The 14,919-nt window shown below is 49.7% G+C and overlaps 9 protein-coding genes across 9 annotated transcripts; 4 read left to right on the forward strand and 5 right to left on the reverse strand.

The window, feature by feature from the left end:
• Positions 1-2: 2 nt before the first annotated feature.
• N7446_004576 (cytochrome oxidase assembly protein SHY1) lies at positions 3-1,147 on the reverse strand (the record flags this gene model as incomplete). The annotated part of the gene is made up of 4 exons (XM_058513325.1): positions 3-102; positions 154-259; positions 313-822; positions 907-1,147. 4 exons carry the CDS (start codon positions 1,145-1,147, stop codon positions 3-5), a joined length of 957 nt encoding a protein of 318 aa, XP_058374654.1.
• A 200-nt stretch (positions 1,148-1,347) lies between these two features.
• On the forward strand, positions 1,348-2,885 carry N7446_004577 (UBX domain-containing protein; the record flags this gene model as incomplete). The annotated part of the gene is made up of 5 exons (XM_058513326.1): positions 1,348-1,432; positions 1,492-1,544; positions 1,596-1,714; positions 1,780-2,785; positions 2,841-2,885. 5 exons carry the CDS (start codon positions 1,348-1,350, stop codon positions 2,883-2,885), a joined length of 1,308 nt encoding a protein of 435 aa, XP_058374655.1.
• A 270-nt stretch (positions 2,886-3,155) lies between these two features.
• N7446_004578 (uncharacterized protein) lies at positions 3,156-4,104 on the reverse strand. The gene is made up of 2 exons (XM_058513327.1): positions 3,828-4,104; positions 3,156-3,718 (listed from the first exon to the last, which is right to left on the reverse strand). The coding sequence occupies exons 1-2, from the start codon at positions 4,037-4,039 to the stop codon at positions 3,370-3,372; spliced, it is 561 nt and encodes a 186-aa protein (XP_058374656.1). The 5' UTR covers positions 4,040-4,104; the 3' UTR covers positions 3,156-3,369.
• Positions 4,105-4,498: 394 nt separating this feature from the next.
• On the reverse strand, positions 4,499-5,276 carry N7446_004579 (Sas10/Utp3/C1D family protein; the record flags this gene model as incomplete). The annotated part of the gene is made up of 3 exons (XM_058513328.1): positions 4,499-4,825; positions 4,877-5,043; positions 5,096-5,276. The coding sequence occupies 3 exons, from the start codon at positions 5,274-5,276 to the stop codon at positions 4,499-4,501; spliced, it is 675 nt and encodes a 224-aa protein (XP_058374657.1).
• Positions 5,277-5,589: 313 nt separating this feature from the next.
• Positions 5,590-6,918, forward strand: N7446_004580 (ketopantoate reductase family protein; the record flags this gene model as incomplete). Its single annotated transcript, XM_058513329.1, has 1 exon — positions 5,590-6,918. The coding sequence occupies one exon, from the start codon at positions 5,590-5,592 to the stop codon at positions 6,916-6,918; it is 1,329 nt and encodes a 442-aa protein (XP_058374658.1).
• A 104-nt stretch (positions 6,919-7,022) lies between these two features.
• On the reverse strand, positions 7,023-8,645 carry N7446_004581 (uncharacterized protein; the record flags this gene model as incomplete). The annotated part of the gene is made up of 5 exons (XM_058513330.1): positions 7,023-7,344; positions 7,438-7,552; positions 7,608-7,725; positions 7,792-8,388; positions 8,454-8,645. 5 exons carry the CDS (start codon positions 8,643-8,645, stop codon positions 7,023-7,025), a joined length of 1,344 nt encoding a protein of 447 aa, XP_058374659.1.
• A 306-nt stretch (positions 8,646-8,951) lies between these two features.
• On the forward strand, positions 8,952-9,864 carry coq4 (ubiquinone biosynthesis protein COQ4; the record flags this gene model as incomplete). Its single annotated transcript, XM_058513331.1, has 2 exons — positions 8,952-9,153; positions 9,218-9,864. The coding sequence occupies 2 exons, from the start codon at positions 8,952-8,954 to the stop codon at positions 9,862-9,864; spliced, it is 849 nt and encodes a 282-aa protein (XP_058374660.1).
• Positions 9,865-10,125: 261 nt separating this feature from the next.
• Positions 10,126-10,766, reverse strand: N7446_004583 (DNA-binding protein; the record flags this gene model as incomplete). The annotated part of the gene is made up of 4 exons (XM_058513332.1): positions 10,126-10,409; positions 10,515-10,525; positions 10,585-10,679; positions 10,743-10,766. The coding sequence occupies 4 exons, from the start codon at positions 10,764-10,766 to the stop codon at positions 10,126-10,128; spliced, it is 414 nt and encodes a 137-aa protein (XP_058374661.1).
• A 661-nt stretch (positions 10,767-11,427) lies between these two features.
• On the forward strand, positions 11,428-14,445 carry N7446_004584 (guanine nucleotide exchange factor SEC2). Its single transcript, XM_058513333.1, has 3 exons — positions 11,428-11,892; positions 11,956-12,565; positions 12,623-14,445. The coding sequence occupies exons 1-3, from the start codon at positions 11,885-11,887 to the stop codon at positions 14,036-14,038; spliced, it is 2,034 nt and encodes a 677-aa protein (XP_058374662.1). The 5' UTR covers positions 11,428-11,884; the 3' UTR covers positions 14,039-14,445.
• The last annotated feature ends 474 nt before the right edge of the window (positions 14,446-14,919 follow it).

The raw sequence follows: 14,919 nt of genomic DNA on the forward strand, positions 1-14,919 counted from the left end.
GATTACCAGTTTCGGTTCTGGCGCACTCGGCGCATTGCCTCGTTGGGCTTCTTCCGAATGAGCATCCACATCATGACAGATGTAGCGAAAGACAGACCAAACCTGCAGAGCGTGAGCAACATATTACTGCGTTCAGAAAATGACTCAACATACCATGTGAAAATGTACTGTGAGTGGTTATTTCTCAGGTTGACCTCTGCAGCGCGACCAATGGGAATGCCCTTGGCTTCACGATCATACGATTCGACCAGGTCAGGCACTGGGGGAAGTCGTCAGTCACGCATTACTTAGATGATCAATCATGCATCTCACCCATAGTCTGCTCAATCCAAACAGGCTGGCTGCCACTCAACTCCGCCATCTGATTAATATCAGGGAAGTAAAACTTTCCATCCTCCGGCTTGTTATCTGGCGTAAACATGTTCTTCTTCCAAGGCTCTCGTAGTAGGCCCTCAACCGTGACCTCCCCTTGTGGTAGTCCCTGAGGTCTGTCTTTCTGGTTCTGCAATTTCCGAGAAATCCAGCCCCGGTTCACAAGCACGGTGCTCTGTCCCTCTCGCTCGAGTGGCGTAACAACCACAAATCCATCCTCGCCGTCGTGCATACGGGGTCCAACCAGCATCTCCTTGTCATGTCGGAGATGACCGGTAGCGTAGACACGGCGGTAATCGAACTCTGAGATCGCATCCGGGTCAATTCGGGGTGGTAGCGGGAGAGGTGGTCTAACGAGACGGTCCTCGAATTTGGCGATCAATTTGGTTTTCCAGTCCAGACGCTGTATCTGCCACGCTCCCAGGCCAAATGAGATGATAGGAATAAGAGCTATAAATGAATAAGTGCATCTGTTAGCAGTGAATCTCTTGGGGTACGGACTTTGTCCTCGGAAGCAGATAGCATTGAACATACCCAGAATGATCAGACCAGGCCCATGCTTCTTATTGACGCGAACAAGTTTCGCGGGGTGATCCACAATATTCAGACTCTCAGCCAGCTGACGCGACTGCGATATCTGGCGGAACTGCTGCCCACGGCATTTGGCGCAGATAGAGTCGAGCTTCGAGCGTAGTTGAGCGCTTCGCACAGTCCGAGTCGGGGATGCCCAAGGCCCCATGGCGGATTTCCGTATAACGGAGAAAATCGGCCGCATGCTGACGGCTTCAAGGGAGAATATGCAGAGCGATTGAGGTGTTAGTAGCGAGAACAAAAAAAGGCGAGTCTGGTCAGCGGCAGTTGGGATTTCGGGATCGGAGGTTTCTAGGCGGTGGGCTTCCCCAATCTTATAGTTGTACTCTCCGCACTAGCTCTTCTTCGCATTTGTTACTTCTACAACGGCACAGGGATGCGATCATGACGCTTTTTTATCAAGGATCCCTTCAGGAGGGTATTGCTCTCGCAGTAAGAGATGCTAAGGCGGTTACCTGTTTTGTCCGAGGTCGGTTGGTTTCTCCCCGCATTGAGTGACATGTCGCTGATCTTCAAACGCGGATACAGATGACTCGGAGTTGAGCTCTTCATGGGAGGATAGCTACTTTACTGAAGAGGAGGTATGTTTGCCTGCTGCAACCATGGCCTCACGTTTCTGACCCCCTATACAGGTTGTGGAAGCACTCAATGCTAAAGCCGTTGTGTTGCGCTTGACGGCAGGCTCACAGGAAGCTGGCTTCCTGGCCTCTTTTTGTCCGGTCTCGAAGTTTCCGACAGTGGTACTCATTAAGTGCGTGCCTATTATCTCAATACGCGACTGTTTCCCTCCTGTGGCATGGACTAACCCGCCTCCAGGAACGGCACGCTGAAGGAATATATTGGGCCAGACGTCTCGAAGGAGGACTTCTGCAGTAGATTGCTTGTGGCTCTGGGAGATGAAAGTGCGCCAACCCCTGCGCCGAAATCACAGGTCAATGCTGCTCCTGCAAGTTCAGCTAGTCCTTCACCTACGCCAGCGACTCCTCGGCCCCAGGCTCAAGTGCCACCTAGTGATAGTCCTGCACGGTCTGCACCTAAACAGGGCAGTGAAGCTGCCATAAAGAAGCGAATGATGACCACAATGCTTCTTAAGAAAGATGCATCACCCGCAAGTTCTGCTTCCCAGAGCAGCCAGCCGGCAAAAGATATCAAGGAACAAGTCAAACCCCAGTATAAGAAAGATAAAGGCAAAGCGCCGGCATCCCAAAGGCCTACCGACAATGGTGCCGAGAAGAGCGCAGCTCCCAGCGAGCCCTCAGAACTGAAACCCGCAATTCCTCGTGGACCCCCAGCGCAATACCGGCTACAAGTACGCCTTTTTGACGGGAGCTCCGTGCGGTCTAGCTTCAAACCCACTCAGAGCATTCGAAACGATGTGCGACCCTGGCTTGACCAACAGATGGAAGGAGACAACCGACCCTACAACCTCAAGCACATCCTAAACCCCCTCCCCAGCGAAACGCTCTCCGTCACACAGGAGTCGCAGACTCTTCAGAACTTAGGTATTGGTTCTACGGCAAATCTAGTCATGGTCCCAGTGTCCACATACACGGAGGCCTATTCGGCAGCTGGTAGTTTACCAGTCCGTGGCATCTCCGCCGTTTACAATCTTGCCTCCTCTGCTGCAAGCACTGCAACGGGACTTGTAGGCTCGTTCCTTGGATATGGCTCATCCGCACCAGCCAACGACGCAGGCCCCTCTACATCCTCCTCTCCGGCTCCTGGTAGCAATTCGCGTACCAGGAATCCGGGGCCTAACATTCGGACTTTGCGAGACCAGCAGAATGAGCGTGGTGATAGCCAGCTCTATAATGGGAACCAGGTTTGTGATGTCTAACGCAATCGTTTTGGTATAGATTTGCTAACATTCTCTTCAGTTGAACTTCGAGCCGCGGAATAACCAAGATGGGAAGGATAAATGAGAATCAGGCACATATTCTGTTTTCTCAAAAATTTTTGTATTGATGATTTTCTATGGCGTTGATGGATTGGTTAGCTGTAGCGCACTGTACTATGTATGACATTTACATACTTGGGGGTTAGCTTTGAACTGTAAAGTGAGCAGCTTTAATACACAAGCTTGTCCATGCTGTTGGGATCTTATACAATAATACCTGGTATAGCATAGGCTCCATCAAACGGTGTTAGGATTCTACTGTTAAGGAAAGAGAAAAGAAAAGTGTTGTTTTGGTGTCATGCATTCAATTTTGATTGTGAAGGTTACAATCAAATGTTTATTTCCTTATCGAGGAGAGATGGTATAGAGTACAAAGAGGCGATGTGAAGATCGCTATGCAAAAGATAGGTGGTCTACGAACGATCAAGTCCGAATATTCCCATCACATATTACTAGATAGAACTGTATCTGTCTTTCCAATCAAGCACACCAAGAGAGATCTAAAACCCTTAGTAAGGCTTGGCGGCAGCCTGGCAGGCTTTCTGCATGGAGTTAGCATACGAAACAATAAAAAAAGGAGAAAGCCGAGGCAAAGTGTAAACATACCAGTTGGTCAAGGTACCAACCGCAGATGCCGAGGTTGCCCTGGTTCTCATCCATGCAGTTGCGGAAGTTACGGACGTCAACTTCACAGGCGGGGTTCTCGTATGAAGTCTGGCTGGCGTTGCTCTGGTAGAGACCGCTGTCCATGGCCTGGGACTGAGCGGGGGAGCCTGCTGGGCCTCAGCGGGGGCGCTGGAACCGCCGCCGAAGAAGCCACCGATGGCGTGGCCGATGGAGGAACCGACAGCAACACCGCTATGACAGAAAATGCATGTTAGCAATTTGCCGAAAATCATTGAGTCTAACCCCGGATTTTCTCGGGACTAGATTGAACAAAGGCCTCAAAGCTGGGACTGGTACTTACGCAGCGGTGGAGGCCATCTGGCCGAAGAGACCGGGGCCGGCACTCTGCTGCTGCATGGGAGGAGCCTGCTGGGCCTGAGGGGGGTGGGCGGCGGTCGAGTGAGGCTGCGACTGCTGCTGGGCGGGAGCGGCCGGGCGAGCAGGAGCAGCAGTAGGGCGAGAGGGAGCGCTACGCGCAGGGGTAGGGGCGGCACCGCGGCGTTGACGAGGCATTTTGATAGATGTGTGTGGATTGTTGGGATAGGTAGAGATCTGAATTGATATAAGTATAAGTTTGGTGGAGAAAGAACAAGCTAGAAGATGAGTAAGTTCGGCGAGTGAGGCAAACTCCGATGCAAATTCTGTGGATGCTAATTGGTGGATGTGATTAGGTAAGAACTGTGAAGTATCACGTGGAATCGGACATGGGGGATATCCCTGCGGCTATCGGAGTATACGGAGATCCCGAGGTCTTTCCGAGATGCAATTCACTTCTCTACTTCTCTATACGTCATGCTATTGTGGAATGAACGAGATATAGTTGAGACCGAGAATGAGCAGGTCTCTGCAAAAAGACATTACATGGATAATGTTAAAGCATAATGCAGTTTCCATTGTGGAAGGGTATCTAGAATCATGGAGACATGCGCGCGTCTCATAGTACATGGACCATTCATGATGATCTGAAAACACTCATTGGGCCTTTCGAGCTTTCCGGAACTCCTCCTTCTTCTGTCTGCGTTCCTTCTTCTCTTCAGATCGGTCTGCCTTGCTGCTCTTGCGTTCTATCTTGCCCTTGCTTATTAGTTTGTCTTCCTTCTTTTTCTTGTGGATCTTCTTTTGGGATTTTGCTGCTGCTTCGTCTGTCTTTTCCTCGGATTCATCTTTGTCAACTTGGTCATTGGATTGTGACGCAGCTGCGGCGTTCTTCCGGGCAAGTTGAGCAGCCTTAAATTCGGCCTGGGCTCTCTCCTTGGCTTGCTTTTCTGCCCGTTCCAAGTCGTACTTATCATTACCAGACTGTAATGTGTTAGCAACTATCATAGTCATATGAACCAGATTGGTACTCACCAGACCGTGCTTAATGAATCTGCCAGCGGCTTCCTTGTCGAGTGTCATAGAGCGCTGTTCGGGCTCGGTCTCCAAGTCCTTGATCTTTGCAAAGTATTGCCTGACACGAGTCAATTCCCGGAACACAGGATGCTGCTTGGCATCAACTCCGTGAAGTCGTAGATAAGCTGATCGAGTCATTAGTATCAGAAATCCTAAAAGCAAATGAGTTTGGCATACAGAATATTAGTGACTCAAGCGTGTAGGTGATCAACACGTGAAGTTTGGCCTTGTCCATGACGGGCAATTTGTTTGAGCTTTTGGCCAAGGAACTGGCCAAAAGGGGTTGCAGGATCTCTTCTAAGTCATCAACATTGTCGTCCAGCTGCTCAAGCAGCGGTAGCAGGTTCGTTGGGTCCATGGTGGTAGCTCTGGAGAGTGTGGTGTTGATGGGAAATTACTTGATACCAGAAAAAAAATAGGTCGGGCTCAACGTAGGCGGTAGAACGGGCGGTGAGAATTTCAGGACCACTTGCGCATCTGAGATCGCCGAATGTAGTGGATATTAAATTACTTTTTAAACAGACAATTGGTTGTCCAGTTCCGTGTCTATTTCACCTTTCTGATAGTGCCTTGGGGCTCAGTTACTACCTCCAGCCGAATTCTCGTCTCGACCTCCGAACATTTGAGCTCCAACCACAGTTCTTGGGGAGATTTCCCCCAACTGATTTGAGATGCAACACATCCTTCGATGCCGCTCGCTATGGCGAGCTAGTACTCTTGAAACATGTTTTGGATCTCGGCTCCATGTCTACGGAGAACCAAAGGCACGATTCGCCTCGACATGGGCACAAGACGCGGAAGAAGCAAATCGGGGCTCAAATGGACCCCCGTTATCCGGACGAGTCCATATCCTCGGCATTGGAAATGTCGGATCATTCATCGCTCACTCTCTGGCTGCTCGAAGCTCCCCACCGCCCATCACCTTGTGTATGCACAACAAACTCCTCTACAATGCCTACCGTCAACGCAAGGAAAGTATTGCCGTGAGCATCCATGGCATGGACAATATACAGAAGGGATTCGACGTTGAAGTAGTGGACCCTAATGGAACTTGGTACCCAGCGCCTTCCAAGCACGACCGGGGTCCGGGCGGGACAGAGTCACCATTCTTCAACCCGGAAGCCTCTGGTCCCATTGAGAACCTGATTGTATGCACCAAGGCCCACCACACAGTGCTTGCTATGGAAGAAATAGCTCACCGTTTGACGCCTGAATCGACTGTTTGCTTTATCCACAATGGTATGGGCGTGATTGATATCCTCAACCAGAAGGTTTTCCCGAATCCCGAAACACGACCCAATTACATCCAGGGTGTCTTCAGTCATGGCTTGACCCGGAAAGAACAATTCAGCATAGCCCACATGGGAGTCGGAACTACAATTCTCAGTCCCGTTGGGCATCGTGTTGCACATCTCACTGGACCTGACGCCGAGAAATCATGGGCGCCAACAACAAAATATCTGATGCAGCTCTTGACTTTGACCCCGGCTTTGGTTGCCACGGCTGAAACACCGGCAGGTCTGATCCAATATCAACTCGAGAAGTTGGCAGTCAATTGCTGCATCAACCCCATAACAGCATTGGGCGAGTGTAACAACGGCGAGCTCCTTTACTCGTTCAGCTACACTCGCGTCATGCGATTGTTGCTATTCGAGATCTCGGCTGTGATCTGTGCTCTTCCTGAGCTGCAAGGCGTCCCGGGTATTGAAGATCGCTTCTCTGCAGAACGTCTGCGTCGCTACGTCGTGAGTATCGCGCGTATGACGGCTCGAAATGAAAGCTCCATGCTGCAGGATATCAACAACCGCAGGACGACAGAGATCGAGTACTTTAATGGCTATATTGTGCGTCGTGGTGAAGAATTGGGTATTAAGTGCGCACTCAACTACATGATAAAGCATCTCATCACCGGCAAAGCGACTGCCCTAGCGCAGAGAGACCGCGCCGAGGTGCCTTTCAGTCATGAGGATATCATGTTTGATGGCGAGGAACCTCAATGATCTGCACTACTGTTGTAATCGTTCAATTGAATCTTCCCATTATCGCCCCACACGAGACCAGATCAGAAGATTGAATAGTGATCTATTTTCGTCAGGAACGACCTCTATGTCGAGACTGTCTTGGAAGCATTCTCGCAGAGATTTCTAATCTGCTCCCACCGCCTCAACAACGTCTCCGCTTTTTGGCGATGTGCCTGCACCGTGGTATCGTTTTCGATCGCTGTCTGCAGTGCAATGATAGTTGCCTGTGCCTCGGTGGCATATGCCAAAATCCACCTCTTGAGCGTGACCTCGGACCTGTCTTCATCAAGTCCCTTGGTCATACCTTCGAGTACATGGTTTCGCCAGTCCTCCTCCTTCATATAACTCAGACATGCGGCTACCTCGGTGCGGTAGCATGGTCCATGCGGTGTGACTTGGTAGTTGCTGGCGTTGTGTTAATGGTGAACTGGTGTAGATATGGCGCATGGGAATTGGACATCTTTTGTAATATATCAACCCAAAAACAAATCGACTTACCCATAATACTGGTTTAACCACAGGTCTTCTTGTTGCTCGGGTGTATGAAGGTCTCGGAAGACGATATCGTCGAGATACACTGAGTCTGCCTCGTTCACATCGAGGAAGAATCCATCTGTAAAGAGTATTAGTATGCTAAACTGAGAGTTGTGATTCCATAAATTTTTCACATTCTGCCAGTAAAGTATCATTCGGATGGCTTCCGTAATTCATGTAAACCTCGTCACCTTCCTCATAGTCCTTCGTGGCGCAAAAGACGTATTCATTTTCATCAAATTTCACATCTCGCTGTGAGTAGAGTCAGTCCAGAAACAAAGCACTCCCCCATTCCCAGAAGAGAAAAAAAAACCATACAGCAACATCAGCATGATTAAAGTAATCAGCGAAAGGCACCAACCCCATAGCATCATTAGGATCCTCAGGAGGCTCCTGCCCCAGTCCAATCCAATAAAAGCTTCTCGTATTCACAATAAGCCAGTGGTAAGAGAATGCATCCCACTCAGTCTCTGGATAAACAGCAACAACATCAAACCATGCCTTACTCAAGAGCTGAACCTGCTTCGGAAGAATATTCTGATGATCTAGCTCGTACTTCCTCGTCTTCGGTCCGGGATTCAAGGTATTCCAGCGACCTGAGACTGATGGGGGAAAGAAACCTGGCTTGTTTAAGTCGACAACGTCCTCGTTCTTGTCGTTGCTTGGGGGCCATTTCGGTCCTCCTAAAACAGTTGGCCATAGGATCGGCATGCTGTCCGCGAAATCTTGACGACTGGGCCATGACTTGCGCCATAATTCCCATGTTGACAGATCTTCTGCATCCCCGTGCGTGAGGTACGCTGCTAGAAGAGCTTGAACGGCCATGTCTTCTGGGAACTGTTTGGTGAATGTGGTAGGGATAGAGTCCGCAATTATCATTAGCTTTGTTGGGACCCGGAGAACTGCATCTCCTTTCTGGATTGGCCAATTGTAAGTATAGGTCCATGTACATACAAAGTGACATAGCTTTGGACTCATACATTGATTTTTTGCGTGGCCATCATTCCTAGGCCTCGACCTGGAAACCTAGCTGGGGTGACATTGTTGGTGTCAACGCCGTTGGAGACTGCCCATTCTGTGAAAGCTTCGTGCTCTTTGCCTGGCCACCACTCTGGCTTCATTTTGAGAGAATGGATGTGCTTCTCGGAGAATTTGAGGCAACGTGACTGCATGTGATTAACTTGTGCCAAGAGATGGATATTAGGCTCCAGATATAAATCTGGTTTTGGATTGAAATACCTGTTACGGGTCGGTCTCTCGAATCCTAAGAAGCTTCAAAGCAGGCTGATCTATACTGCGCATACAATACGGACCGTACAAATGAGTGAAATTGAGTAGATGTGGAGATGTTTATCGATAATGTTATCTCCTACGGCAGCCCATAACGACCATCCACGCTGTTTCTGATCTGATAATCGTACGACCTCCAATTCAGCTTCCGAGAACATGCTCAAAGTTCACATACTCCGGTACTCATAATGTCAGTCCTCGGGGGGCGTGGAGCAATTGAGCTTCGATCTTTAACTACCAAGCCGACTATATCCTGTGCTCTACGACCCTTCTCCGTTCTAAACCGCCCACCACCGAATTACCCTGGCCATGTCCCATTGACTACAATTGAACGCGGAGCTCTGGCTGTGGGCTCAGCATTGGGATCCCTAATTAATCCCAGAAGAGCGGGTACTTGAACCCATCAATGTGGCCCAAAAACGACCAGCAATCCCGAGTCTAACAACGAATATAGATCTCATCGCAGCCCTAGGCGAAGCAACCGCAACACCATACTTCATATACCGACTCCGCGACGCCATGCTCTCAAGCCCAACAGGACGACGCATCTTGCGCGACCGGCCACGCATAACCTCCGAAACCCTCCAAATGACCCACCTCCGCACCCTCCCCGAGAACTCCGTTGGCCGCACCTATGCTACATGGTTAGACCGCGAAGGTGTATCCCCCGACACGCGCGACAACGTACAATACATCGACAATGAAGAATGCGCCTATGTCATGCAGCGGTACCGTGAGTGCCACGACTTCTACCACGCCGTGACGGGACTGCCGATCTTCGTTGAGGGCGAGCTGGCGCTTAAAGCGCTGGAGTTCTTGAATACGCTTCTGCCTATGACGGGTTTGAGTCTTTTTGCTTTTGTGCGTATGAAGCCGGCGGAGAAAGAGAGGTTCCTTTCGTTACATTTGCCGTGGGCTATTCGAAGTGGGTTGAGGAGTAATGAGCTTATTAATGTTTATTGGGAGGAAGTACTCGAGAAGGATGTTGATGAGCTTAGGGCTGAGCTTAATATTGAGCGGCCGCCGGATTTAAGGGATATTCGGAAGATGATTCGGCAGCAGCAGAAGAGGGAGAAGGAAAAGTTGCAGGCTTCGGGGTGAGGTGTTTCTTGTTTTGTTCGAGATGTAGCCCTCGACAGAGAGAGGTGTGTATGATTAAAGGGTTGTAAAGAATATTACCAATTCGCAAATGCGAGGCGGATTGCCTTCAATTCCGCCCAGCTGCAAAGTAGTGTAAAACATGGGACCATAACGCCCATAGGGGATATCCCAAGTGGCCCAAGAGGACGGTTAACCCAAAAAAGGTATCCGAATGCAATAATTTCAAAAGTCTGTAGATCACAGCATTTTTTTGTTTGACCCTCACAGGTCCAGCAGATCATCGTCGTCATCCCAGCCGCCCTTGCGACGAGAAATGACAATCTTCTGCTCTTCCTCCTCTTTGCGCTGGTTCTCCGCAACAGCACCCAACAGCTCCTTGAGCTGCTCCTCTGTCACCTTCTGTCGTAGCTGACCCGACTGAGCGAGCATGATAAGACGGTTCTCGATGTCTGTCGCGCGCGATTCCTTAACAAGGCGAATGCGGCCCAGGCGATCGGCGGCCGCGGGGTCGAGGATCTGGGTCATGATTGAGGCGCGGCGTTCGGCTGGAGTAGAAAGATTGCGTCAGATATACAGGGATACAATCACGGTGTTGGAGGTTTATCCACTGCGGTTTCACGTGGATTAGGACTTTGGGTCGTGAGACCTACCCTCAGCTTGTCTATTTGCAGGAATTAGTATACGTCTGTCCCATCGCGCAATTTATCATCAAATACTCACTGTCTCTGCTGTGCCTGATCGCCACCATCCTGACCAGCGGGGCCGCCACGTGCTCCTTGTTGCTGTTGGAGTTGCGCGAGGCGAGCTCGTCTGATCTGCTTTCTGCGTTAGCACCGTCGGGGATAGTTGGGTGTCTATCCTGGGGGGTAAGGCAGTACCTCTTCTAGCTCTGCGTCCGCCATGATGATAAGTCAAGTGATGATGTTAAGGTCGAGATTGAAGATTTGATTGAACCCCACTTCCGCCTGAGGCCGCCACGCGGGGAATTGCACGTGGAACATTGAACTATGAAGTAAGGTATGAGTATAGTATACTGCTGAGAGGCATAGGATGTTTGGGAATTACAGATGATCTAATTGCCTGATACGTTGTTATATGCTCATTGAGTGGAAATTACTTGCGCGTTCGCATCGGACTCCTTATCCACCGCGTGGCTCAGATACTGTATCATACATCTACATGCACGAATATAACTTACAATTAGGCAATAGTCAATGGAAAAGTCAACTCCCTTGCAAATTGAGGTCAACATGCCGTCAATCTTGCACAGGGATGAAACAGTCTGGAGTAAACGTGGAGCCTCATATCCCCTATATCTCCAATGCTGCGCCTCACGGGGATGCGAGGGGCAAATACGGCCGTGATTGATCGAAAATAGCCGAGTCGCAAACGTGAGATCCCGGGTGATAACTTCGAGTTTAGCTCGAAATCATCCCTGCTCTCAGGTATCTCTCTATCACGGCACAAGCGCCCGGAGGTCTCGGTCCCCGGGTGGCGGAAATGGAGGATTTCTCCGGTTTAGCTTATTAGACTGCCTAATTCCCCCTCAATCTAGCGCATCGACCAATTTCATTCATATTAAAGTCTTCACGTATTGCGCTTGGAGTAGCGCAGCCGATCCTTTCAATAGTTCAGGGTGACTAAGCGTTGCCTCCTCGTGGACGTTCGCGCTGCAACCTCCCAACTCTTCCAGCGCCATCATCGGGGTGATAGTACCCATCGGACCTGCGTGTGGCCATTCAATTCTCTTTCTTTACTTCGACGCTGTCCTTTCTGTCGGTTCATTTGCCTCTCCATCTCTGCTCTTCCCGATCCGGACTTAAGCTCCCGATCCATCACCTACACGACACCCCGAACGCACGCGCAGACTTACCAATCTCAAACATTCTCTCTCCGGTGTGAATGGCTTCAGCAGTGACCTATCTACAACAGATTTTGTGTGCGTGATATTGATTTGGCGATCAGTGGGCACATATCTCGCCTGCTTCACATTCCTTGAACGCCGTCTACGTCACTCACCATGGCCGAGTAAGTCTTCGAGATCAAGATGTCTCTTGGGGTTGGAGTAAATTGTTGACGCTCAGGGGGCAGTTTAATTGCCTTTCAAACTTCTCATCATAGTTTCTTCTCCACATCCAATATGATTCCACGCCACGCCCATAAGAGGTCCATCTCCTCCGAGCACCGCTCCCTATCCCCCGACAGAACCGTCACCAAAGCCAAGTCCACCACCAATCTCTCCGACGCTGCCTCCTCAGGTTCGAAACGATCTTCCAGGTTCGACGATAGCAGCTTCAGCACCTTGCAGGATCCGCGATTGGCTGTCGGAGCGGAGGTTTCACATTCGACGTCATCGTCTCACCACCCCGACCTGAGCAATGAGGTTGCAGCATTGTCTGTGAAACTGATTCAGGCTATCAACAATCAAACAAATTTGGACGACAGCTTGGTCGCTACCCGACAAGAGCTAGAGCTTGCACAGGGCAAAATCCAAGCTCTCGAATTCCAGAATGAGAAATACCGCCGTGACATCGATACCAAAGTCTACACCAAAAAGGCCGACTCTGATCGCGAAATCCTACAATTACGAAATGAACTTGCGGAAGAGCAGACACAGCGTGCTGCTGTTGAAAAGGGCAAGAAGACCATTGAGCAGGAGCTGGAAACTCTGACTGCAGCTCTCTTCGAAGAAGCCAATAAGGTTCGTCATATCTTGGCTACTCTGCATATTCTAACTCAATTCTGACATTGTTTCTAGATGGTAGCTGCGGCTAAGATTGAACGCGAAGCCGTGGAGAAGAAGAACGAACAATTGCGTGCACAAATCAAAGACACAGAGTTGCTCCTGGCGTCACACCAAGACCAGCTCGCCGAGCTCAAGTCCGTTATGCAAGGGATGCACATCTCCAAGGATGACGTCGATGCCCGTACTACAACGGCCCCACCATCCCCTGCTGGGCCCCCGCAAGTGCAAAGTTCCGCAAAGCAAGAGTCTGAACTTGAACCGGTTCCTGCATCAATCTGCAACGCCGAGGAATTCACCCCGGGCCCTTCTTGCAACTTCCCGCAAATGCTCCGCATGATATGCCGGACTGATCTACCCGCTTATGAGGATTTCCGTGATCTGTTGGTCCTCTCTCGGAGCTCCAAGCCTCCCAGCCGTGCTGCTAGTGGCTCGTACGGTGGGTTGAACGTAATGGGAATGGGGTTGGCAAGCTTCGCAAGTGGGGGAGCTTCATCAGCAACTTCTTCGCCTACCAAAGGATTTGCCCATTCGCCCAATGGGAGCATGTCCTCAACAACCGGATCTCATATTCCTTTGAAGGAAACACGCTTCTACAAGCGGGTCCTTATGGAGGACATTGAGCCTACCTTGCGGCTGGATTTGGCTCCAGGAATCTCGTGGTTGACCCGACGAACTGTACTCAGTGGCATCTGCGAGGGAAGTCTTGTTGTGGAGCCAATGCCCTTGGCTTCAAAGAAGTTTGAGTTCCCCTGCTCCGTCTGTGGTGAACGCAGAACCGGCACAGAGAATGAGAGAACCCATCGATTCCGCACATCTGACAGTGAGAACGCCCAAAGATATTCGCTCTGTCTTCTTTGCTTGGAACGAGTGCGCTCCTGCTGCGAGTTCACTGGTTACTTGCGCCTTATTCTTGACGGACACCTTCGTGCTGGTGATACCGAAGAAGAAAAAGAAATCTGGGATGAAACCATTCGCCTAAGAGAGAGGATGTTCTGGTCTCGCATTGGAGCCGGCATCATCCCTTTGTTCAAGCGACAAAACGAGTCTGAACTCGAAACTGAGCCTACAGGCTTTAATAATGGCACCAACGAGGACGATGATGAGCAATACCTTGAGCCCGTGGACGTCACTTATCTCCAGCCAAAAGCAGCCGAAGTTTCGCTCGACAACCACACAGCTCAATCTGATATCCCTCGACCGCAAAGCTCCGTCTATGATAGAGACGATATGTCCATGAGCGAAAAGGGGCTGAAGCGGATTTCTGCCGACTCCGACCTGAGCGTTTACGAAGAGGCCAATGCGGACATGACCATCGACATTAAGGAACATGTCTCCAACGAGCCTTCCACACCTGCTCGCTCTAAAGATACGGAAGCGGAGGCAGAGGCAGAGGTAGAGCCCCCCATACAACATACCGGTACCTCTTGACTTGCCTGATTGATTCTATGAGCACTCACCACGAGTGAGACGACTGCACGCTTGCCCAGCATTTCATGATTCACCCACCTAATGTTTTCCCTGCCTTTTCTTTTTGGCATTGCATTTCCCAAGTCACTTAATTCTCCTTCTATCATTGATACAGACCTGGTTCTGGTTTCTGGCAATGCTGCTTATACCTTTTTCTCTAATTATAGGCGCTATTTGCTTCGTCGATGTGGTGATGGTGGCGATTTTCACTCATCATCTTGCTTCCCTCGGTGTCTTCTTTTTTCGCCTCTGCTTTCAGCATATCACCGTGTATTATTATTACCCTTTTCCTTTCAATTACGTATACATAATGTGTTTTGCTTGCCTTTTGGTTTTATTCTGTGTTGTTCTTCCTTTTTTTTTTTTTTTTTTTTTCCCTTTTTTTGCGGGCAATGGGACCCAGGTGCTTGTGGTACTGATGGACTTCATTTTTCTAGTTCTGTTTTCTTTTTTATTCTGAATTGTTTTCAATTTTCGACTCGCCGCAATGATGGTATGTCTGGCTGCTATTGCCGGTGGGACTTTTTGGTCAATGATAGATGAATTGAGTCAGATTGAATTCAGAGATGGTTTTACCTCGAGTTGGGATGTGAGCAATCTAGATTAGGCAGTTGCAAGGAACTACTTCAAGAGAAGGTAATAAACAGAGTATATTACTAATTTTGTTTCCAAATGTTGACTTTTGACTATGCCTCGAGTACAGAATCACCTCCGGTATACGTATGAACTAAAGCACAGATTAGACGAGACGTTTCGTAGATTTATGTAGAGTCAGAGGGGTCTATGGTACAAAGAAAACAAAACACATCATCCGAATCATCCCTCCCAAACTCCGAATTGTA

The sequence above is a fragment of the Penicillium canescens genome, assembly GCF_028828765.1.
Source record: "Penicillium canescens strain IBT 15451 chromosome Unknown utg000003l_segment0_segment0, whole genome shotgun sequence".
Lineage (NCBI taxonomy): Eukaryota > Fungi > Ascomycota > Eurotiomycetes > Eurotiales > Aspergillaceae > Penicillium > Penicillium canescens.